Source organism: Grus americana, chromosome 10 (genome assembly GCF_028858705.1).
Source record: "Grus americana isolate bGruAme1 chromosome 10, bGruAme1.mat, whole genome shotgun sequence".
Classification (NCBI taxonomy): domain Eukaryota; kingdom Metazoa; phylum Chordata; class Aves; order Gruiformes; family Gruidae; genus Grus; species Grus americana.
In genome coordinates this window covers 13,810,639-13,834,988 of record NC_072861.1, presented here as the reverse complement: position 1 = coordinate 13,834,988, position 24,350 = coordinate 13,810,639, and the positions used below count along the sequence as shown (strand labels likewise).

Sequence of the window (24,350 nt, the reverse complement as noted above, 5' to 3'; positions counted from 1 at the left end):
GGAAAGGTAGCTGGCAAGATGGCTGGGAACCAGAGCTCAGGGAACACAGATTGCAGGGCAAGACGACCAAGAAAGGGAGACACTTGGGGAATTGGAAAGGATGGGAAGGAAGCAATTGCAGTTAAGATCTCTGCAAACCCAGCGAGACAGTCTGGGGTTAGACAACAAGGCTGTAATGACACGTTTGAGGAGGACAAACAGACTAGATCAGCATGGAAAATGGAAAGGAAGGAGCAGAGCGTTTGCTTTAAACAGAAACAATAGAAAGCAGCTATGGAAAAAACCTCACAGGGACATCAAGTTCAGCCCCTCCCAAAGACATGATTAATTATACTAGAAAGTATAACTCATCAGTTCTCTAGCAGCCCAGCTAAGCCATTTTAATCCATGCATTGTTTTAGCTTCAGTTTAGTCTTTATCATCAGTCAAAGCATCATCTGAAACATTTCTCAGCTGCTTATGCAAGGCAGAATTATAACACACATACATTGCAACCAGGCAATTGGTAGAGCCTACAGTGGAACAGTGTGCTGAAGTTGTTGATAGAGGAGGTTACATTTTTTGCTGCCCTCATATAATTTGCACTGGTAAAACAGCAAGAGGCTTACTGACATACACAGCTGTAACAAATGTGTCCCACTCACAAACAGCTTAGGAGCTACAGGCTAGTTTGTAACTGGCTGTTACACAGGTGTGCATAGAGGGCTAAGTTGCTTGCAGTTAAATATTCCCACTTGACAGCTCCTCCTTCTTGTAGTTTGCTCACAGAAGACAGCACATTTCTTAGTTTCTAAGTGTGTTTTCTGTGATGCTGCATCTACAGGAGAAGAGAAAGCTTTGGAGTAGGCCCAAACAGGTCCAGTTGTGTTTTCCTACAGTTCCATGATTACGTGGGAGAAAGCACATCCTGCTATTCCTCTGTGTGGACAGAAGAGAGGATTATTCTGAATGACTGCAGCTGCTCCTTATTTAAACATCACTTCATGATGGTCTTGGACTCTGAGCCAAAGTCCAGGTACCTGAGCCCAAGCCACAAACTCTATGGAGTAATTTTCAAAGCCAAATAGTAATAATAATGATTTTCAGAGGTAAAATAATTTAGAGAGTTCAAATCAGCAGCAAAGTTTTGACTGTAAGTGAGCTACAATTCAGAAAGCACCAGGTAGATACCACTGCTCACAGTTTCAGCAGCAGGTCTGTGACTATGTTAATCTCCTGACCTTCTCCCTGCATTCTACTCTCAGATAGTTCATTGCTCATAGATTATAAAACTACTTAAGACCTCCGTGACAATCTTGTCTGAGCCACTGCATCTCAGAAATTCTTGAATTCTCGAGTTGTCCCATTTACTGCTATGCATTACGTTCCCCTCTTACAGGAGAATAAAAGAGGAGGAGGTGCACACTTCCTGGATTCAGACCTTACCTCCTATGAAGGATGGGACAGGCTTTATCTAATCCCACACACATCACCCTCCTGCATGTACTGCAGCAAACAAAGCAGGACAGACTTACATCATTTTCTAAGAAATTGAACATGCTTCTTTCAGCCAGTTCCTTTGACTCTTCAAATTTTTCTACTGCTTGTTTAACTTCTTCATCTGGTATCTTTCCAAGGCGTTTCTTTTTATAATCATAATCCAAACGTCGTCCTTCTAGTTTCTTCAAATGATGCTAAATAAGACAGAACATCTATGAGAAGGTCCAAAAAGGACATGCCCAAACAAAGACATTGTGATTTAAGTAAATTTCAGTTATGGATGCAAATATATGCAGAATGAAAGAAATGCAAGGCTCAGAGATCATCCAGTCCATCTCTTTGATCTAAGGCAGCATCAGGTAAGTCTAGGACTGTATACATTAATAAAATTTTAAACTGTATAGACTTTCAAAAAAAACCCCATTTGTTAACACTTGGGGAACTGGCTATCTTGATTTGCTAAACTTAGGCATCCATCATTGAGGCAATCTAAATCTGTGTGTCCCCCCATATTCTACATTTAATTCAATTTTATCTCTTGAATTATTTGAAATATGACAGCTAAAAGTTAAAGGGTTATTTTCCCCTCTCATTCCATAAGCAGTACTCCAACAAATCTTGTATTCTTGCTTTCTTTGTTAGGTGTCAACTTGACACTTCTATCTACTGTAACTACACAAGCTTTTCTGTTGCCAAAAGTCATGGGACTGACAGCCTTACAGAATGGACTCAAAGTGACAGTACAAAATTCTCATTAGAGCTAATGTCAAACAATTTCTTTTCATCAGTTCAAAAGAACTACAACTGAAAACAGTTACGTATCATAGGAGACAGCTACAGACATCAAGACATTATGACTATCTTTTTGCTATGCTTTCCACATCCATTTATGTGTAAACAAATAAAATAACTTTCATTTCTGCATTTCATCAGGGTTTTAACTTGCTTATTACCCCAGTCTATTGGAATCAACAGACTCAGACAGAGACTGCCTGGCTTTCTTTGAATTGTCACATTGTAAACAAAAGCACTGAAAAACTTAACTCTAAAGGTTAAAAATGTTTTCCTCAGCTTCCTATATTTCTTCTATAGTGGCATATGGCACTTCAACATTTCATGGCACTTTTCAGATCATTCTGTGATTGCCCTGAATAGCCTTTTTCAGCATTTATATTCATGCTCCATTATAAACAGCTTTAGACTGACAGAGACGGCAAGATAGGATAATCAGTCACAGTAAATCACAGACCGCTCACATGTTTATAAGGATTAATAAAAAAGTCGGTTAAAATAAAATAACAGAAAAATAAAGAATATAATTTTCTTGACTATCCTTCTGGTACTGAATGTACAAGCAATATAGCAAATTGAGTAAGTTAGACAAGTGAGAAATAGCCAGGCATTGATTTTAAGCAGATTTCATCACTGTTTTGCTAGAGAGACAAACTTAAATGGCAGTGAAATTTATTTATCTGGTTGCTTTCAAGAAAAATATCTCAGGGAACTAGAGTTTGATTGACTCTGGTTATTGATAAGTGAAGCTTTATCCTGCAAAACTTACCCCAATCTCTTTTAAATCTTTGTCCTGCAATAACTGTAGAGGATCAATAAAATTTTGTTTGACATTAATATCAAGCGAGTCCTTCACCTCTGCCATTTGCTTCATGCTCTCGCCAGCATCCAGCAACGCAAGGCCTATGGTAAAGAATAGGCTACTTATATCTCAATATATGTAAAATCAGAAAATTTGTCTTATGAAACAGCTGTTTCAGATAGATATCTTTATATCTGCTGCAGGCCCTTGAAGAGTAAAAAAACCTGATGCAAGCTATGCACTTGCTTGTCCCCTACAAAAAACTAGAACCGGAAAATTTTTGTTCCGAAGTATACTTTTTTTCCCAGAAGGGCATCAGGGAAAAAAATACTACTATTTTCCCTACTGTATTTGGATAGGTTACAAACCTCCTCCACTTTGAGAACTGCAAACCAAGCTGATTAATTTGTACAACTGTAGCAATATTATTACATACACAAAAAGTGAGTAACTTTTTATCACAAAATCATGTTTTACAGCTTCCTCACATACAGCGTACTTTTTTTCCTTTTGGTCAAAATTGTTGCTGCTTCTTTAAAACCACCTATTTAACATAGCTGTATACTTTATTAAGCATGCAAGTATCAGCAGGCAGAACAGCATTCAAAATGTTCTTTCCCCTTTCCTAGTTTTATTTAGTATCCTCGTTGCTTTTGCAAAAACACAAATACATCCAGCTCACAGATGAGTTGTGCCACTTCACTCTTCGAGAGGAGAATAAACGACTCTTCGGCTTTCAGCAGCGTCTTTCCCTATGCAGCACCTACTTGGACTCAAGTGCGAAGTCCCTACACCTACACAGCTGTTACTATTTCAACACAACCACTGTGTACAATCGCAGATATTAACAACAGTATGTAACAAAGCCAGCCAGTTCTGTAATGGCTTCTGCACTCAGTCCTAGCCCATACCACTCTCTCCCAGCCTCAGTCACCTCGTTCTCCAAACCAGGATTCTCCTTTTCTCATGTATTTCTCCTTGGTTCTCTCTCAATCCCAGCCATATCAGTAAGCAGCCACTGAGTAGCTCTATGACAATGCTCCAAACTCATTCCAGCCAAGCCCGCACAGTGTGCATGCTCAGCAAGCAAGGCCTCTATCAAGATTTTGGCCATGAAGTACCAGCATATCTTGAAAGGAAATAGGTCAGATTTGATTTATCAAAGAATTGTAGCACAGCCAAGCTAGTTCATTTTCATGAAAACAAGAAAATGCGTATTTAAGATGCACTGCTCCAAAGCATAGGAATACCAGATCATTATAAAACAATTTTTAAAATCACCCAAAGTTACTGTTTATTTTTTTCTATGAGATATTTTTCCTATAGTTTACTTCTCAAATATATGGTAACCAATTTTCTTTAAAGGTAAAAGAAATATAGTCCATCTAAGAATCACCCTAAATTATCTAGGTTTACCAACTTAGAAACTAAAATGGTTATGGTAATACTATGAATCGTCAGACAACATCAGTAGTAGTGTTATCAAATCCACCTGAACTAGAGGTGGACAAATATGCAAAAGCATCATGTTTTGTTAATTGTATCAATCACCCCTCGATCACTGTACTTAATTTTCCCTCTTACCTGCAGTAGCTATTTACATAGGTTATGCCACTGAGTAATATTCTGCAAAGAACTTTATGCTGAAACATTCACAGAGGAGATACACAAACTCACCAAACATAGAATCATCGCCAAGCTCTCTGCCATACCGTATCATGCAGTCTCCTAGGAGTCCCTCTGTCTGGGGATAGCCTGTGGTTTTAACTTGTCCTCTGATCTTTGACATAGTGTTCAGCATTCCCAGCTTGGCTCTGTATGCTAAGGAGGACACACCAAAAAAAGAACAAAAGTTATCAAAACACTTTAAAAACTAAATATATTTAAAGCAATAAATCATTTAACAAGCAATGTCATGAAGCAAGTCACTAAGCTGGTCTGTAGATTCGTAAGTTTTTTTGTTGTCAGTACTTCATAGTCAGAAGTTGAAGTAAGATTCCGTTCAACAATATGGGTGATATGAAACTTTTATTCCCATGTGAATAAGCATCATTTCTCCAGGCAGATATATAGTGGCAGTGCTTGCCATCTTCTGTGGATCTTCACCAATACTCACATTCCTTTGAATATTCCTGCTTGTGAACTCCTTGATTAGAAGTTCTGCAGAAAGCAAATGCAGAATGGATACAAGCAGAGCCAAAGCCAATTTCACACGGACTCTCTCCTCTTGCTTGTGGGAACTTTGCAGAACTTACTCCCCGCCCCCCCCCTTTTTTTTTTCTTTTGTTCCAGTAATCAAGCCAGTAGAAATTTATTCTGCAGAATGGCCCGGTACATACAAATTAATTTATTGTTATCTTGCACATATCATGACAAAACCATGTATTTATTCTTGGAGAGTTTTTCCAATCTACCCCTTACTGTTATCACTCAACAGCTTCTTCAACACAGTAGCAGCCATGGGCAGGGCATTCCTGAGGAATGTGGACCATGGTGACTCACTTCACCTTGAACATGCCGAGTGGGCCTTGGTAAAGGCCTGCATCCTATCGTTCTTATGTACACATAACCCACTGAACTTCTTCAGGGATGTGCACCTCATAAGGTACCCACAAGAGGCGGCTATCTCTGAAGTTGCTGGCATAGCTGACTAAACAGGAATTCAGTCAGTTATCAAAGAATGAAGGTTCTTCCAACAGCTGGCGTGGACTGTGCATCAAGGTCATAACAGATAAACTTTGTGACTGACTGCAAACATAAATGTGTCTCCTTTCCTGTTTCTTAAAACAACATTTGAAAAACCTGTATTAACTAACAATCCAAAAATCCACTGAGACCTAGCAGTGTCCAGAAAATGAAAAATCTCGTTCAAATGCCCAGTAAGCAAGTAACAGCCTTCTTCCCCAGCTACATAACCACCAGCATCTCTGATGGCAGCAGCCTATGAGTTAAAAATCAATAGCTTTTTATAGCTCTGCTTTAAAAAAATGTTGGCATTCTCTTCACTTCAGGGATCCATATCCCACTCCAGGAAATCCAGCACAAATATGAACACACGTGCTGTACCACAGGCCCAAGCTGTCCAAGACATGTCATGTGTGCACAACCTACGCACACCCAGTAAACCAGATGCACCTTGTGCCGCAAGTTGAATGCATCCCAGATCAGACTTACCACATATAAACTTTACAGTTCTTCATTGCAAACACAGGTAAAGTTCTCTAGGACACTCAGAAGCCTCACGACGATGACCCAATTAGCTTTTATTTACCTAGGATGAATTTCCAAGTAAGACGACAACGTTCAGCAAAATCCAACACCTCTTGTTCCTATCCTACCTGGATTTGGCTGAAGATACTCTGTGGATTTCGACAAAAGCTCTGCTACAGCTTTATTAGTAACATCAATTTTCTGAAAAAGAAAAAGTAACACAGTTGATAAAAAGCAAATCGATTACTAGAAAGTTTAGCATTTCACTGATTATGAAATGTTACTTAAAATAAAGCAAATATTGTAGCTTGAAATAGCTAGCCACATCACAGTTATGACAGGATTTTACCAAAACCATATTAATTGGCAGGAAGTACTGGGAAGGAGAGAAGGTTTATATCAAAATACGGGCTTGCCTTTCCAGCCCATCAGTCTTGACTGCTGCTTACACATTCTAGACTACAACTTTCCTGCCAGCCCATCAGTTGTTACTAAGACTGCTTTTCTCCACAGGTGAAACAGACTGACCATATCCCTCACAGTCCTGGGGTCAGGGCCATTTAAAGCAGTAATTTGCACTGTCTTCCCATTTAATCGTTTCTAAAATGCCATAAAAATCATATTTCTGGTTTGTTTCTCTCTTCCTCCCTTAGGGCCTGCATGTTATTTTTCCCCTTATAATGCAGAGAAAGGAAATAATTATTATGTAGCCAAAGAAACTGAAACCTAGAAAGCCTTTTAGATCATAAATTCAACAGTGCATGTTGGGGAAAGAAAAAGAACTCACACAAGACTTTTTTCCTCAATCTGCCAAAAATAAAAGCTGTGACCTAGGTCTACTATGACTATTAAAAAACACACAGAAAGACAGGAGCAATTAAAAAAAAAAAGCACGTAAAAGCTGAAAAAAGCAGAAACTGGCAGTAACATTGTTTAATTTGCAACACAACTAACAAGTGGATAGCAAATATCTCAATTTCCACAACAAATCATGTAAATTTCTGAACATGGATTTAAACTAAGAAACATAATTCTGTATCAAGAGAAAATTTGACCCTAGTAGTTAGATTTTTATCATGAATAATAGCAGACGGAAGGCTCTGTGATACTCACAAAGACTCATTAAACACTGAAGACTTCTCTCTCTGAGCTCCCACAGAGACAGAGGAGAAAGGCCCCTCCTGATACTCTGCGCCATCCTCGGAGCAGTTTCTGTTCACTGTCGAAGAGGTGTCGGTGGAACCTGCTTCCCCTGCTCAGGCAGCCTTTGGGGATGTCTCTTCTCCCTTACCTGAGCTGACAAGGCTCAAGGATAAATTTGCACTTACCCGTATATATTTCTGTTTGGAAGCACATGGTGGGGTCCCCCCCAAGGTAAATCTACAATAACATTCTGTCACTTGAAACGTGAAACATTTTTGATTCCGCAAATAGCTTAATATTGAAAACCATGTTACTTTCCTTACCCTTTCCATCTCTTGAAATTCTTCATCTAACTTTGTTCCTTCTGCTCCACTTATTTTTTCACTGAACAACTGTAAAAAGATAAATTTAACAAAACAATTGCATGATTATTTACTGACAGAATAAATATCTCTGAGAGTCACAGGAATTCACTCCAGATTAGAAAATATGCAGCAACCATTTGAGACAACCATGCAAGAGCAGAGTAACCTTAGCCTTGGAAGTGAAGCACTCATTTCAAGAGAGACAAAGATACCTGATACGAATTTACAACAGGCAAACAAAAAATCATTTCTCATCCTTACATAGTTTGCACCCTAAAGACACAACCTACACTGCAGATTTCAGATACAGGGACCAAAGTCTGACTGCAGGTAAATCCAGAGTAACCTTTCAAGTATGTCTCTCCAGCTCTGCACTTGTGAGTACCTTCCAGTTGTCTGTGCCATGACTTCAGGGATACGACTCCCATTCCCGCTGCTGGGAGTTGCGTGCAGTTCTGTGGAAGGAACAGACTCATGGAAAATGCTGCACTGTGACCCACCTGTGTGACTGAGTATCTTTATGATGCTGAAAACAAAAATGCCATGCATTCTTCAAAAACTCAAAACCCAGTTTTAAATAGAGGATTTCAATAAACCTTCTTAAAATGGCTGAAATGTTATCCAACTTTTGTGTAAAAACTCCAGGCTGTCAGACCCAAGTTTGGTCCTCACTGAGTAAGTCATGGCTAGGAATAAGCACTTGAGCAGAACTCAGCTATGTCCATCTTGCAGTGCATGGTACCTCACTGCAACAGCATGAAAAGCCACCCAGATCCTTGCCTGGGGTGAAACAGCCTTTGAAAGCATCACTCCGCTACGGCAGAAGTGGTTTAACACGTATTCAACAAATATTAAACATAAATTCCTAGTGTAATTCCTGCAAAAATACTACACATTTCTCTGTTTTAATTGACTTTTATCACCGAATCTGTAGCAGTGTAATGTAAAATCCAGGCCTAGCTCACTGACTGCTGGCATTCCCCAAACGTGCCCCCAATAAAGCGTTTTGTTCGTCCTCAGCACCTTCTTAAAGGGAGTCCATCTTGCTGAATTAAAAAAGCCTTGGAGACTTGCCTGATCTGAAAATGGGTCAGGGCCCGTTGTAGTGCAATGGCCACGGCCCACATGGCACAGGTGCGGAGGGAGCACTCTGCCTTGCCAAAACACAGCGATGAGCTGATGAAGCAGAGCTGGGAGCTCCATGGCGGCTGACCTTGCATCAATATCACTGCTACCAAAAGAGCAGATCTGCTTAAGGGAAAACGTGAGTTCAGAGAGCGCCGTACTGCTAATTATGTCTATTGGCTTTACACTAGGACTCACAATCTTTACACTTAATATGTCAAGCAGCCCACAAACTTGTCAAGATTATTTCTCTTCCAGAGCACTGACAGAACAAGCACAAAAGCAGATAAAAACAGAGATGGAGAAGCCCAGGCACCAGTGAGTTCCCGTGGGTCCTCATCTTGCTGCTGCAAGACATCACAGCAGAGAAGCAACCCGAGGCCATGCATGGAGGGGGACACTGCCCAGGTCTCTGCAGGTACGTTGGAGGAGTCCTTGAGCGCAGGATGGAGAAAGGTGCATGAAAAGCAGACTATCAGAAATTGCGCAGCTTCTTTACGCTGGCAGTTTGTGACTCCTTTCTGTGCAATGTTATTCCTAAAATAATCAATGCCATTTTCCACAGCCTCACACATGTTTTCTTTCTCCAGCAGGCAATGAACAGATCTGTGGTTTCCTGAAACCTCTCATGGTGATGCCTTTTCAAAGGCTGAGTGCAGTGGGGGAATTATCCTTCTCAGGCTGAAGTTGCAAAATCCACATTCAGTAGCAACCCATAGCTGTCTCATTACAAATAATCCATTTACATGTTGGCGAAGGATAAATGCAATGAAGTAACATGATTGCTCGACTGTGAAAGCATAATTAATAATAAATTACTGCACCAAATTACTAAAATAATGAAACATCCCACACTTGGAGGGAGTAGAACTGAATGTTATAACAAGAAGCACAAATGGATGAGTAGAAAGTTCACACACTAACAATAATGCCAGAGAGGAAAAAAAATACCCCCTTGCTCATCGGAAGGCTGACAAAGATAGTCTGAAAAATGCAGTTTCTCATCAGATACACTGGAATTGATGTTTTCAGTAAATGCCTTAGGGCATACACTATTTATCCATTGGCATCCCTTAGCTCTCCCTGGCTTCCTGATGGCCATACGTGGTCACACACACCTCCCTCGAATAACAGTCTGAACGTTAGGCTTAGTTGTTGCTGTTTTGGCCAGTATTGCAGCTGCTGATCCAGGCAGTTACACTTGGCCAGCAAGGCTGCCCTCCCAGCACCCACAGCCACGCACCTCAGCACCGGGCTGCAGCCCGCTCGCCCTCTGCACATCTGCTCAAATCTGCCACCCATGTTTAGTTTTGTTTTCTCTTCTGAAATGTTGAAAAACACTGTGTTTTGAATGGAGAACGTTTGATGCCACTCACAAAGGGAGAAACTAGTTGCAGTAACACTGCGTCACTCCTTGCAAGGGGATCACTGGACTTGCTGAAGCCGTAGGGAGTAAGGAAAGCATCTAAGTAAGATCTAGAAGGTCACAGAACAACTGAGACTTCTACACACCAGCTTTCAGAGCGCGAGGCAGAGAGATTCTGCACCTACAATTTGCAGAGAATAATGAAATAATTTAATTAACAATCTGGATGATGGCATAGAGTACAATCCCAGCAAGCCTGGAAGACACCAGTTTGGGAGGAGCAGTTGATACACTGGATGGGGGGGGGGCTGCTCCTCATAAGGGCCTTGACAGGCTGGAAAAAATGGTCTGACAGGAACTTCATGAAGCTCAAACACAAATGCAAAGTCCTGCACCTTTCAATGATATTTACTCTGAGCTCTAATTTCCTTTGCAAAGGAGACTACCTCGGTGCTCCGAGACATGCAGTAATGACAGATTCCTTAAAGTCTATAAGCTGTCTGTGCTCCTGACAATAAAAATTGGTATAAAGTTCTAATAGTTATTAAATTTTTCACCACTACAGCTTATCTCATACTGGTATAATTGGGATTGGCTTTACTAGTCTCACATTTAGGAACGTGAAAGCTTTTTTCCCCCCCCCGCCATACTGAATTTAGGAGTTGTAAAACTAGTGCCATCACTCTCCCAATTAAAAGTCACAGGATACCCAATTAATTACTGAAAATGGATGCACAAAGGAGACAGCTGCTGAGTTTTAGTTCTCCCGCTATTTGTTGAGCATCATTTACAGGCATTATATCAAGCTGCAAAATGCTTTGAACTTAAATAGAACTGTCCCCAACTGTGGGACTGTGTAATCACGTGGCAATACCTATGAGTCAGCTAATCAAAGGTGAAACTGCTACCATCACATAAGGCATGTACTCCAAAGGATCTTGGAATTACTTGTGCAAGAAAAATCCTTCATCTCTAAATTCAGAAGCTGGGTGCCAAGGATTTGGTACATTTTCACTACACAGGGCCAGAGCCAGAATTTGAGGCTCTGAAAAAACACCAACCCAAACCAGTTCCCAACATGGGGGCCATCACTACCTCACTATTACATTGCCAGGTGGGAAGCTAGAGTCATTCATTAGTCATATTTCTGGTGGAGCTAATTAGCTTTCCTCTGGATCAAAATTTACACCTAGAGACTAGCTGTGAAATGAGAAAGATTTCTTCCTCTCAGGTGTCTGAGCAACTCCCTCCATCACACTTGATGTATTAGAGTTAGCGGGGGGGAAAAAAAATAACCCCTAAATATGAACATGAAAACACTTTCAAATCAGCCGTTGTATTATTACCCCTCATTTGTAGTTATATACGATAAAACTTGCATGGTCTATATAATAGAAGACCTTTTTGCCTGAAGAAATACTGCAGTTTGTAACACAAATGCTCTTTGCTTGTAAATTCTTCCTAGGTCCTACTCTTCTTTTCAATATTGAAAAATTAAATATGATGTTAAACTGCAGACAATCTGAAAGCCTCTGGTGGGCTTATGTGGAATCTTGTGGGAAGACAAATCTGGAAAAAAACAAATAGGTTTTGAAAGAAACCCCTCCAGATATTGTGATTTCTATTTAAGTTCTGTATATCCAGCTACTGTTCAAAATGCAAATTGCAATTTTCTCATACAGTCTTAAAAGACTAAATATTGATCTGCTAAGGAACATATATTCCAAGAAATTCTCTGAGAAAACATTTTTTCCATGAGATTGTTCTCACACTAGTTCTTTGTTAGTCTAATTTCTTTGAGATAACGTAATTTTCTTTTTATTTGTTCTGTTGTAATGAAGCATGAACACAGCACACAAACTGTCTACAGTTTAAACTAAAATCTATGGCTCACCAAAACTCTACACTAAAAAAGCCTCATGTAATTTTTCAGTACTTTTAAGTATGTTAAGATTTATCCTTCTTATTGCACAGGAATAGTACATTTCTCCATTCTCATATGGATTATAAAAATGAGCTTCAGAAAAATGCTGTCTTTTACTAATGTTTTATACATCACACCCACTAAATTAAAATACTTTTTCATATTTCACTAAGGAAGGTTACTGAACATGAGAAACTGCCAAAAATATCCCAGATCAACAGAGAGCTGATAAAACTCTCAAAACAATTACCCTATATTTTTTTATATATCCACTGGGTATTTTATAATACAAGTCAATAGGATTCTTGCCAGCCAATACTTGCACACATCCTCTGACCTTCTGTTTCACTTGTTTTGCCTTTCTTTTGCAACAGTCATTAACTGGGACTGAACCATCATAGTTTCTTGTTGTGATTCAGCTACTGTTGAAACAAGTGGAGCTGAAGAAGTCCTTAACTGGCCAGCATAACTCTCTTGTATGTAACCGGCCAAGAAATCATCAAACACTATTTAATGACTGAATGAAAGGTATCATATTCTATTAAAGACTTCAGACCTTTTAATGACTCTTCACCAAGCAACAGCATTTATTTTGTTCTGAAGGAGTATCTGCTGAAACTATCTGTTGAAACTTTAATGGGATGGAAAGTTCCTACATTTGTCATAAATATGCACACTGTCAAACCCATGAGGCAAAACCTAGATTTTAGGAAAAATCTTTTAATAAAAAAGCCAAAGCTATGAAAATACTTTAAATTTATTTCTATCTCTCTAAAAAGGAAGTAAGCAATCAACTGGGACAACCAATAGATTCATCCCAAAGTTAACACACAGAAAGCCAGGAAATAATGTAACTATATGGCTGCATTTCCCACGGAAACGTGTAACTGGGCCAAAGTGCACAAATACATTAAGACATATCTTTAAATACAGTACTTAGTACAAAATACTACATTCCAGTATCGTTAACGCATAATAGTTACACTTCTCTCAACAAATCTTTAAAACTTCCAGTTAATGGCCTACAGCCATGCAAGTGGTTTGTTTGGCGTTAAATTATTATTCATAGAGGATTTCATGCAACGTGACAATACTAACAGCTTTCTGAAGAATCTTATTAAAGGCTATCATAAACAATGGGAAGAATAAGGTGGTGGGCAAGATGTCTTCTGGCTAACGTAGAATTTCCTTGCAGTGTTCAACCTCCTGAGGGGGGAGAGAGAGAGATTTTCTGGTTTGTTCTTTTCCAGAATGCTCCATCAGATTAGAGAACCAAGATGCCAGCCTGTCTTCTAGATAAAAACTAGTTTAACTTCAACTATTGGTAATTCCCTGTTTTGTTCTTCTAAGTTCTACTATGATGCTATGTATAGTATGTGTTTTTTCTCTTTCCCGATTGCTATATTTCGTATAGACTGCTAATTCCCACGCTCAAAAAGAAGGTTACTACAAGTTCATATAGTGCAGACTACCAAGAACTTGAACTTACAACACAGCTTACTTAATATCGTGCATTTTAGCACATGTTTAATAACATAAAGGAGTACACACTGGCAGAGCCATCTGCACAAAGTTTGCCACTATGATAGAAAAATATTCTTTAAAAAAATAATATATTCTGCTTTATTGACTAGGTGAGCATCCAAAATGAATAGGCAGCTTATAGACACCCCTGTGACTGACTTCAAGAGATATACTGAAGGTCTGAGTGTTCAAAAGAAAAAGAAGTTCCCCACACCAATAAACTAAACTAAGGTGCATATTTTGAAACACAGATCTAAACAAGACAAAGGAAACGCAGCACTTGGCCCCTGGAACAGTTGCAGAGGATGCTGAAGCCAACCAGGTATGAGAATGGCAGCCTCTTCAGGTCTCTTCTCCCGCACCAAGAATGTCCCAAGACATGGCTATGTAAAGACAAGGATGTCAGAGTCACTAAAAGTGGAAAATCATCTGCAAATGAAAATGGGTAATATATACCTAAAAAGAGATTTTTCTCAGGCTCCTTTAAAAAAAACCACAATAATAAGGCAAAAAGTCAAATAATGAAAGTGTACCAGCACTGAAGTTGTTCTTTTAATTATATTGACACAGCTTATAGTATCCTAATGCTTTGGAGAAAATCCAAACCTCTTATTTTAGAGGTTCAGCACTAAACGATGGTTTTAGTCTTTGGTTCCCTCAGAACGCTGTGTTTTCAAAGAAAACAAAAATATTCTTGCTCTGATGTACTTGAAAGAAAAAGATTGATTCTGCCCCCCAAAACAAATAAGGGGTCTACTACAAAGTGCCTATGTTTCAGTCTTGCAAATATGGCACACTCTGGCTTACCTCCAGCAAATCATCTCAGCTCCTACTTCAGTAGGTGCTTAAGTGCTTTGCCGGCTCAAGACCGGAGTGCTCAGCAGTATCAAGCTCAAAGGGTCATCACCTTTACATGGAATATTTTATAAGTTTTCCTTCTACTAAACTTTCAGCTAGCAGGAGCACTTTCGCCAAAGCACTTGGGGAAACAGTAAAAAAGATTTCTGACAGTAACAGAGAGAACTGGGTGTTTTTTGAAAAAAATAATCAAGCAGCTGAATTGCATCCTACTGCTATTTAATCAAAATTACAGACTGCAAGAAGCTGCGCCCTACAAATCAAATACTTGTTATTGCTTTCAAGGCTACATGAGTGGTATTAAATATCTCTGAATTCAATGACACTTGTACATGGCTATTTAAGAAAGTGAAGCTTTTTCTCTTTTTGCTAACAGTTTATGCATAATTATAAAATGAAATCTAACATTTTAATTTATGTGAGATATTAACACTGATTAAAAATTATAATCATGTTGCAGATACAAAAATTAAAACAGCATTCCAGCAGTACCTATGGCAGAATACATTTTTATTTAAACGCAGGGAGACAAAGAAGTGTTGCATACAATTGGATTAATTTCTTCTAATTATTACCTATCGCAAACAGCTGAACCAGAACTCCAGAACACCACATTTCTGGCCATAGAAATTCATGTCCTATTCTTTCACCGAAGATCTCTATTCCCAGATATTTATAGTAGAAATACAAACTGTAGAATGTACCTGTACTTCAAAGACAGGTCATGATTATGCTCACACTAAGTAAGGGCATGCCCTACATCTAAACTTCCTTTAGGGATTTCTGGTGGCTACAATAGCAAATCTTGTCCCAGCAGCCAACAAAATGTAAATACCAGAGAGTTGCATTTTTTAAAAATATGAAGGATTTTAAATAGATGTAGAAATGTGTTACATTTAAGGACATACTAAGATAAATATCATTAAAATATTTCTTAAATATTTTCTAATTTTAAAATTTTTGTAAAACTTGTAAGCATGAAAAATAAAAACGGAGCCCCATTTCATTTTCAGAGCACAGTTTAGGTAGGAAATTCGATTTGCAAAACGAAAAAACCCCAGGCCATCTAAAGGACATCAGGAATTTCAAGGGCCAGTTGCCCAAGAAGCAAAACATACTTTTTATACTAAGAGATCTCTGAATCACACAAAGTTACAGAAATGCACAAAAGTGCTGCCAGAGTGTTTATATTCATGAACATTCTTATCCCGCTAATATTTATGAACCCTTTATTTCATTACTTGTAACTTCTTAGACAAACAGGAGCAATAAGATCACAGTAGATTATTTTTAGGAAGACAGATGAACTGAGTTATAAAAGGATACACCAGATAAAGGGGAATAGAAGAGAAATATGTTTGCAATGTGACTTGCCTGGGAAGTATGGATCTGAGGGTGTCCCCATATGCGTACCGTCTGCATGGTGATGATGTTCTGTGAGCTGCTGGTGTAACGTTAACTCAGCTTCAAGCATTTCCCTGTTAATGGGCTGCATGCAGATCTATGTGAAGCATTATTATTAAGCCTACTTTCTAACATGGAGCAAATCTTTCACAGCTGAGCATGACCCAAAGTGTAGAGAAGTCCAGCCAGGCAATCAGCTGAGACTGCTACAGTCAACTCTACAGCTGCCAGTATCAACAAGAACGGACCCAGTCCATCAAAACTCCCCATACGCTTATAAAGAAAAAATACCCATTCACATCATGGAACGTAAGGTCTGCAGCTACTATGCGGAATCAATGAACAGCCACAGCTGTTGAGCTGCAACAGCACAGTTCTGGCAAAGGTTCAGAAGTGGCAGCTTAGTTTTATTTAGAAAGGAAGCTCAAATAGTGCAAGCCATGTACGCTGGGATCAAGAAAGCCCTTACAAGCACTGGTACATGCAGGAACATTTGAGTAATGACAGAACTCCCCGCTGATGTACGGGTTTCAGCAGGCAATCTAGACACACCTCACACAGACAATCCAAGACGTCTTTCGGCAAAAAAAAAAATCTCACCAACGGACGCACCAGAGGTCCCGCTTTCAAACTAGTGGTGTTAGGGACAAGAATTTCCACTGATTTCAATTCTTTTATGTACAGTTCTTCTGTACCACTTAGTGTGATCTCCCCTAATTTAAATCAATTTGTATGAATAAGGACTGCTGAAGACACCTAGATACATGTCAAAAGGTATTTAATAAATCTAACAGCCTTTGCTTGGCAAATTACATCGAAGAAAAAGGAAAAGGCACAGAACTAAGAACATGACATCAGCGAGGTTATTGGTTGACGAGTGCCTTCTTTTCTTCAGGAAGGACTTACAGAAACAAAAAAAGATGGAAGAAAAATACAGAACATTAAGAATGTGATTACTTGAAAAAACTGATATGATTTTGTGTACTCTAAACACAAGAGTCTGTCAGTTGGGAGTATTATCACAACAGAAATTTTTCTAAATAGAAGGGCATGCCATTTTGACAAAGCTAATGAGTGCTTTACATAAGATGTGCCGTACAATGTATATGATGTGGGTGTTTGACCATTTCTGTAAGTTCCTAGCATCCTTGCAATTTTTTCTGCTGACATAACTCTGGGATGCAAAAAATGTTTTTTGGATTCCTGTTCTTTTAAGAAAAGAAAAAAGAAAAAAGGAAACAGACACAAGTATATCAAAGGTTTTGACAGACCTGTAAGATTCTGTGTGTGTGCTTTAGAAAATCATCATCTCTAACATAAGCAGCAAACAATGTAGTAATGCCTTGTGCTCTAAGAAAAGATCTGCAGCTGATAAGGTAAAATGAAGTGTCTGGCATTAAACAATTAAGTCATCTGTAAAAACAGGACAATGTGACAGTCATGGTCTGCAGTTTATGAAAGTCAACAATAACATCTAGTGAAATTGATTTATGACTCAATTTGTTATTTGCTGTATTTGTGGAAAAAAATCTCCCCTGACAGCAATACTCAGAACTTACCCCATATCATTCCTGTGCTCTAATATATTTCTCATATGTAATTTTTTTGCTAGAAATTAGGGTTTGATTATGGTTTTTAGTAATTTAGTAATGAAAACACCAGACATTACATTATAGCTCTGACACTCCTTAAAGTTGTTCTGCAGAAAACTAAATGCAAGCAATCTGTGCCAGAAAGTGAGTTCTAAGTAGGGTCAGGAATGCTGGGCACTTGCTGTTACGTGGTCAACACTCAAAATCCTGTACCCAGCTGATCCAGCCAGTACACAAACAGGTAGCCTTTCAAATTAGCCTTATTAACAAAATCCAGCCAAAGTATGCGTAAACACAGACTGTGTAATCTAGACTTATAAAGCAGTTTGCACATTGAGAAGGGTGCTCTCTCTTCCTCTAAGAAAGCATGCTGTTCTAAAGTTCTTAACATATTTCAGAATATTTTATCTTCACTTTGTAACGGACAGTTTGACTCTTTCCGTGACACTCCAAAGGTCTCGAGTCTCTCGTTAAAAGAAAGCCCACACTACTTGTGCTGCTGATATTGCTTGTTCACAGGTCTGGATTCCAGACTTTCTGCTCTCAGCAAGAGCTACTTATTAGCCACTGCTGTAGCTTTTGATGCTACAGCAAAAATGAGGAACAAACTTCCAAGCTCCTAATATGACAGTAATTTGGGGGGGCGGGAACTGGAAGCCTAAATACTTGACTGAATTTGGGTTAAACTGACTTGTCCTTGGCCACACAGTTAACAAGTGGTAACTCTGACATTAGAATGCCGAGTCCCAGATCTCCACTCTTTGCCCTGAAGGATCTGTCTTACATAAAATATTCTGTATGTGTTTCTGAACAGGCAAAGCAAGTGAAAGTTATGTTTATGGGATACAAATTGTGAGTTGTCGATTACTGTGCAGTCATTACATTTATTATAAGAATGCAATTCCAGATTTTGTCAGAGAGCAGAATTCAAAAAAGAGTATACAATCTGTGCAAGATATTTTTCTTGTAGACAGTCTGTTAGAAAAGTGAAATGAAAAGGGTTTATATCTGTTTTCCATGTTCAAACTTATATGACTAGGTGCTTGAAATTTTCAAATTTTGAGTGATAACACTTAAAATCTGCAAAATTATATTGGTTTCCTGCTGATCTATGCAATCATGGATTACACTACTTCCTAAATAATTGCAAACTTACAGAAGAGAAAATAGATACAAAAATCTGCATTTGGTCCATGTATGCAATCATTTGGTTAGCAGAAAGTTGAACAGTTTGCTCAAGATTACACGAGATGGTTCTGACCCCAATGAGGAATTGAATAAACTCCTTGCTGTCCAGCTGAACACCTTTGTCTTAAAACCAAACTTTGGAAAAACATTACATCGAAGCTACCTGGAATTGTACACAAAACAAGGAAGATGTGATCACTCATTTTACATTAAGATAAGTTTAACTAACTCTGCAGTTATTTATTTTTATTTTTTAAGTAACAGATCCTAGACTAACTGAATAAATTCTGCTAAAACTAAACTTAAAGAAAACAACAGGGTACTACAGCATCCAGTTGCAGTCCTGATTCAGCAGAAGTAGCTTTCCACAGGAGTATTATTAATGAAGTTGAGAGCATCCATAAGGATCATAAATCACATCACACACAGTTACAGTGAGGCAACATTTCAAAATATATCAGTAGCCAAAATGTTAAATATTGACTACGCAAGCGGAAACATATGGGCAATATTTGACAAAATATTCCTTAGTTTAGTCACTTTTACACTTTTTTTTTTCCTAGTCACTTTTAGCTTTTTTTTTTCCTCTTAAATGTAAATCTGTCAGAGCTCAGCAACAAAACCATGCTAAGCTGGAATTTGCAAAATTGATGTCTTAGCAATAAGTATGACACACAACAACATCATGCCATTAAACCTGCTGATGTGTGTCAGAGGATACTCTTTTCCAAGCAAGTCAGAAGGTACAAGGATTAACAAGTTTCCCCTTCGCCGCACCAATAGAGCAAGTAAGGGAAAACAAGAATAAAACAAAGTGATAGGAAAGGCAGATACAAGCAAAAAGTATCTGTGAAATAACTCAATGGCTCAGCAGACTGGGATGGAATGATATTTCCTATTAAATGGAATATGCTTTTGCTTCAAAAGAATAGAGCTAACCAACAGCTTTCATATGGATGCACATATGTGTGCACACATGCGTGTGCACCCCCCTCCTCTCACATCCCCTCAAGAAACCCAAGAGGTATTAAGGACCTGGATGCTTTTGAAAACCCCACCAAGTGCTTCGCTAAATCTCTAGGCATGTAAATACTTCTTAAGAGTCTAGCCCAAGAGACTCATCAGAGAAGCACACAGGACTCAACACTGCCAAAATACGAGCTCTGTTTAATACCAGATTCTAGTCATAAACAGCTGACAGCAGCTAAACTAACTACTACTACATTATTATTACTTAATGCCTTCTTTCCAAGCAATATTTTGTCCTTGTGTTTCTTCTAGCACAGCATAGCAAAGGCTTCTCTTATTTACATTCATAAATAATGGCTGGATAAGTGGTGCGTTATTTTCTTAAACAATCTATGCATTCACAATGTAGAACCATCGGTATGCTTTAGGGCATATATACAGTTTAGGACTGCGTATGGTTTACAATTATCACTTAAGAAACACTTCAAAAATTATCAATATTTAATTTATTGCTTGAGTACAGTTACCTGTGTATGTCTGGACCCAAAACTTATTTGCAAACTACCATATATATATATATATGTATATCACTGTCACCTAATACATTTCAAATGGCTTTAAGAATTCTGACAATCAGCAAATACTTTCCCACAAAAATAAGCAATGTGTTTAAAACATACACCAAAAGTTGAATTCTCTAGAAAGAAGGCAGACTTGCACAACAAAGCTCAGGGCAACGGCTCCTCGCTTGGAAACACGCTGCTGGTGCAAACGAACAAACACACTTTTACAAAAGACACATGGTATGATTGTTTGTAAAGCAATGGCAATCCTACCTACCCAAAAGACACATGTAGTAATATTAAATTATAAACAGAAGTCCCATTTTCTACAATTTTTTTTCTGCAATGGATTCAGTAATCTCTTCTGGGAGTCCCCTACCCCCCTTCTTTTTCTTACCTCTCAAATCCCAGTCCTTCCTGCTAGTGAAATTAGCTCAAGTTGGAACTTCTCTCACCTGTATCACTGGTGCCAGAGTTTGCAAAAATGAAGTTTTAAAGGAAACCATGGCGGAAATTGTTACTTTTGAAAGGGTAGCATATTTAATGCTTCATAATAATTTCATTTGAAATCCTATGTACAACATTACCACTTACAATTTATGTATTTCATTTGTGAATCTGAAAATTTAGGTCTACTGTCAGTAGAGGTTTGCTGCAAATTCTCCTTTCAGCCTGAGGGTCCCAGTCTCAGAGCCTTTGGCGAGAGGTGGCCCGCAGCTGTACCTATCATTCCCTGAGAGCTGACTTCTGATACTGGAAGAGGCGCACAGGAATGAAACATGTCCCTGGCAAGAAGGGATGTAGCAATTCAGTCCATTCCCTAGGCAGCCACCGCCAGCTGGGTTCCCAGAGCCCTAGCGACAATTAAAAGCTTGCTGCAGCTCTCAGTGCAAGGCTGATGTATAAACACAGCTTGCCTTCCTGGGAAGGAGACAGCAAAATCGATGCTCCTCTGTACCATCAAGGTTAAATCAATGCCACAAGTTCAAATACCAGGAACAAAGTCTGGTCCTTGTTAGAGTATCATCGTCTTAATGAAACTGAGAAAAATAAGAGTTTGGCTCAGTGCTCAAAAACTGAAACAAGAAGCAGGGAAGGGGAGAGCAAGAAAATCACTTTACCACTGACAACTATTGTATTACACACAGCTGTGCCAGGGGCAGTCAGCTCTATTAAGGCACTAAATCTCTGCGTCAGGTTTTCCTGGCAGTCCTATTTGCATGCCTACCTCACATTACAGTACAGAAGTGCAGAGCTGTCACTTTCTCCCATCTCTTGAGTATTTCTACTAGGCTTTGTAGATTTTCTCTCTCACAGAAACATTAAGCCAACCATGCATCCTGAGACACATTTTCTCCTCATGCACTCACTAATCACTGGTACCTCTGCACTTCTCAATTCAGTCAATTCAACTTAGTCTCTCTTCACTACCACTGCTTCATTTAGTTTGTTTTTCTCTCAGTCACCTCACCCCTCCTTACGACTTACCTCTCTTTGCCTTATGTTTCTTTCCATTTTATTTTCTTTTCTCCATCTATGCTGTAAGACCCTGCTCCAAACCTGAGCAGATCACATACACACACACAAAGGAAAAAGAAAAAACCAGCAGCAGCATTTGAGCTGGCAGTCTCCAGCAGCTGCCAGCAAGTAGCTCAGAGCTCCTCAGAGGGACAGAAGGGGCAATTTCTTCCATTTTCTTCCATCAATCTTCCCTGTTAATTTTCTCCCATAAATAGCTCTTCAAATATATGGTTTCATGAAACAGATTCCAGGATGTTACGGGTTTAGATTTAAATCCATCTAGAGTTCATTTTCCATTAATGCTGAAGCACCCCTCACATGCAAAATAATGACACTGCTAAACCATGGAAATTTCAGAAGAAAAAAGTTTTTTCTAGTAAAGTCAGTGGGAGAAGGATGGAAAAAGGAAGCAGTGGTGTGAAATATAAATGCTGGCTCTGATCACAGCAAGGCATTTAGTCTTATTACCATACATTTATCATCTCCATCTTAGATTATGCGTAACCAAAATTATCAGCATAGCTAAGGCCAAACTACCCATCCTGGCACTCAAGCAATACGCCCTGCTACAGGACTTGAGGTTTCAGATGTCAGATAAAAGCAATTCTCCAGGGTGCAAGTCTGGATGTGAGGGAAAGTACTCCATTGCCGCTTCAGACCAAGACTCAAAACCAAGCCTAAATAAACAAAGCTGGTTTTCCCCCTTGTAGACAAATGAGGAAAGCCTACTCACTGCTTCTGCAGAGGGCTTATGTTTTTGAATGGTTTATATTTTCCATTAACCTTCCAAAAAAACCCTAGAGATTAAAGCCAGTGCATCGAGGTATGTTTTTATTTTTTCTAACTGGCTCCATTTCATTTTGGGACGCACGTGCATTCACAGTGAACTGAAACCAAACCAAGTATTGCTCAGCTACGGGATTCTATAAGCAAAACGGGCCAATTACTATTTCCAAACTTCTTTTAAAATTTCTTTTTCTGTACCTTCTTCCTACTCAGGGTATTGCCACTGCAAAAACAGCAATACCATTTCCTACAGCTGCACACAGGCCACAGTCAGTAACACTAATGAAGGTGATACAGGAAAGTGCCTTGCTTGTTGTTATTATGCTGTCGCTATTTTATGGTTTCTAATATTTCCTAACTGTACGTTGTTTGGGACAGCAGATTGCCCATCGTTCATTGCTTCCTTAGAGATATGTTCAAGTTTAGTCAGACAAATGCCTTTGTAACTTTGGAAATTCTGCACATTCTATAGCAGCATCTTTGCCATAGAAATTATTGTATATATCTTAGTATAATTTCCTTGACACACTGAAACTAGAGATGAACTGCACTAACTCTTCAGAACCTATTATTACAGACCATATGGATATCAATTTGCATCTGCAAAAGCATGGGAATGGAAGGTAAGTCCTGGATAGGCTATTCGTTTACCAGCTGGTGAAAATAGTAATTTAACTGCTATCTCAACTTGCCTGGAGGGGAGGGGTTGATTCCATTTAAAAGAAAAGTAACAACTAAAGGAAGTGTCATTATTTAAATGATTTTATATGTTTTTTTCCTATGATTGCGGAATGATGTCCTAAAGAGATTTAAAAGTGCAATAAGGAGTAGACAACAAAATAAGTCTTTTCTTCTTCAGTGTGTCTATTTTCTGCATTTGACAGTACCTTCTAGTAGTCCAATTGTTTTCCCACTAGCATGATACAAATTTTCCATTGCTAAGCTGAATATAAACAGAGAGTTTATGGTTTGTTTTCTTTTTTAAATTATAGTAAATGTACATAAATCAAAGGAACCCAGGGAATTTGTAATATATATATATTAATAGCTTTTTTTATTTATGTATACTGACACAAACTAAACTCATTTAGAGCATATTCATTGCATTGAAGTCTATTTTTAATGTGAGTTCACCCTGTTTGGAGTTAGTCAGCTCACATTCAAACAACAGAGAAGATAAAGTAACTTCGCTTTTACCCCCAAGCTCTCTCCCACCTTGGAATTTGATAAAGATTGATATAGCCTTGTCAATCTGAAATCAGGGCACCCATTGATGCAATGCCACGTCCATTAGACAGGTTAGCTCTAGAGATTTGTTTGACAGCTTGTAAATTGTATATTTACTTAAGTCACTAGTTTCATAACTCAAGATTTACAGTCACACAGCGAGAGCTTGTTGTGCTCTGCATTAAGGAATAGAATTTCTTTACCATTTAAAAAACAAATTGATTGCTCACAAAAGGAAAGCCTAGCGACAGGACCATGACCAAGTTTCTCATCTAGGTACTTCTATGAACGGGTCCTCACAGAGTTGTTCCAGATGCACTTACTTGTGTCCCCTCTGGCCTTGTCATCAGTATATATTGGTCCTATGAAACAATTAATTATTAAATCACTTAAAGATGAAATTTACTAAAAAAAAGTCTAATCATGATGTTAGTTTCAATGTTAAGCCTAACAACAGACCAAAGAACTGTCCAGCTATCGTTCCAGTTGGCTGCTTAAGTTTCAAGAAAAAA

General features: G+C 38.7%; 1 protein-coding gene across 1 annotated transcript in view; it reads right to left on the bottom strand.

The window, feature by feature from the left end:
- The window catches only part of SH3GL3 (SH3 domain containing GRB2 like 3, endophilin A3), a 55,047-nt gene that overhangs the window by 10,276 nt on the left and 20,421 nt on the right, over positions 1-24,350 (bottom strand). Inside the window, exons 2-6 of the mRNA XM_054837240.1 lie at positions 7,750-7,818; positions 6,412-6,484; positions 4,751-4,894; positions 3,041-3,174; positions 1,515-1,673 (exon numbers count right to left, since the gene is read on the bottom strand). Coding sequence (XP_054693215.1) covers positions 1,515-1,673; positions 3,041-3,174; positions 4,751-4,894; positions 6,412-6,484; positions 7,750-7,818 — 579 coding nt within the window. The remainder of the gene's footprint in view (positions 1-1,514; positions 1,674-3,040; positions 3,175-4,750; positions 4,895-6,411; positions 6,485-7,749; positions 7,819-24,350) is intronic.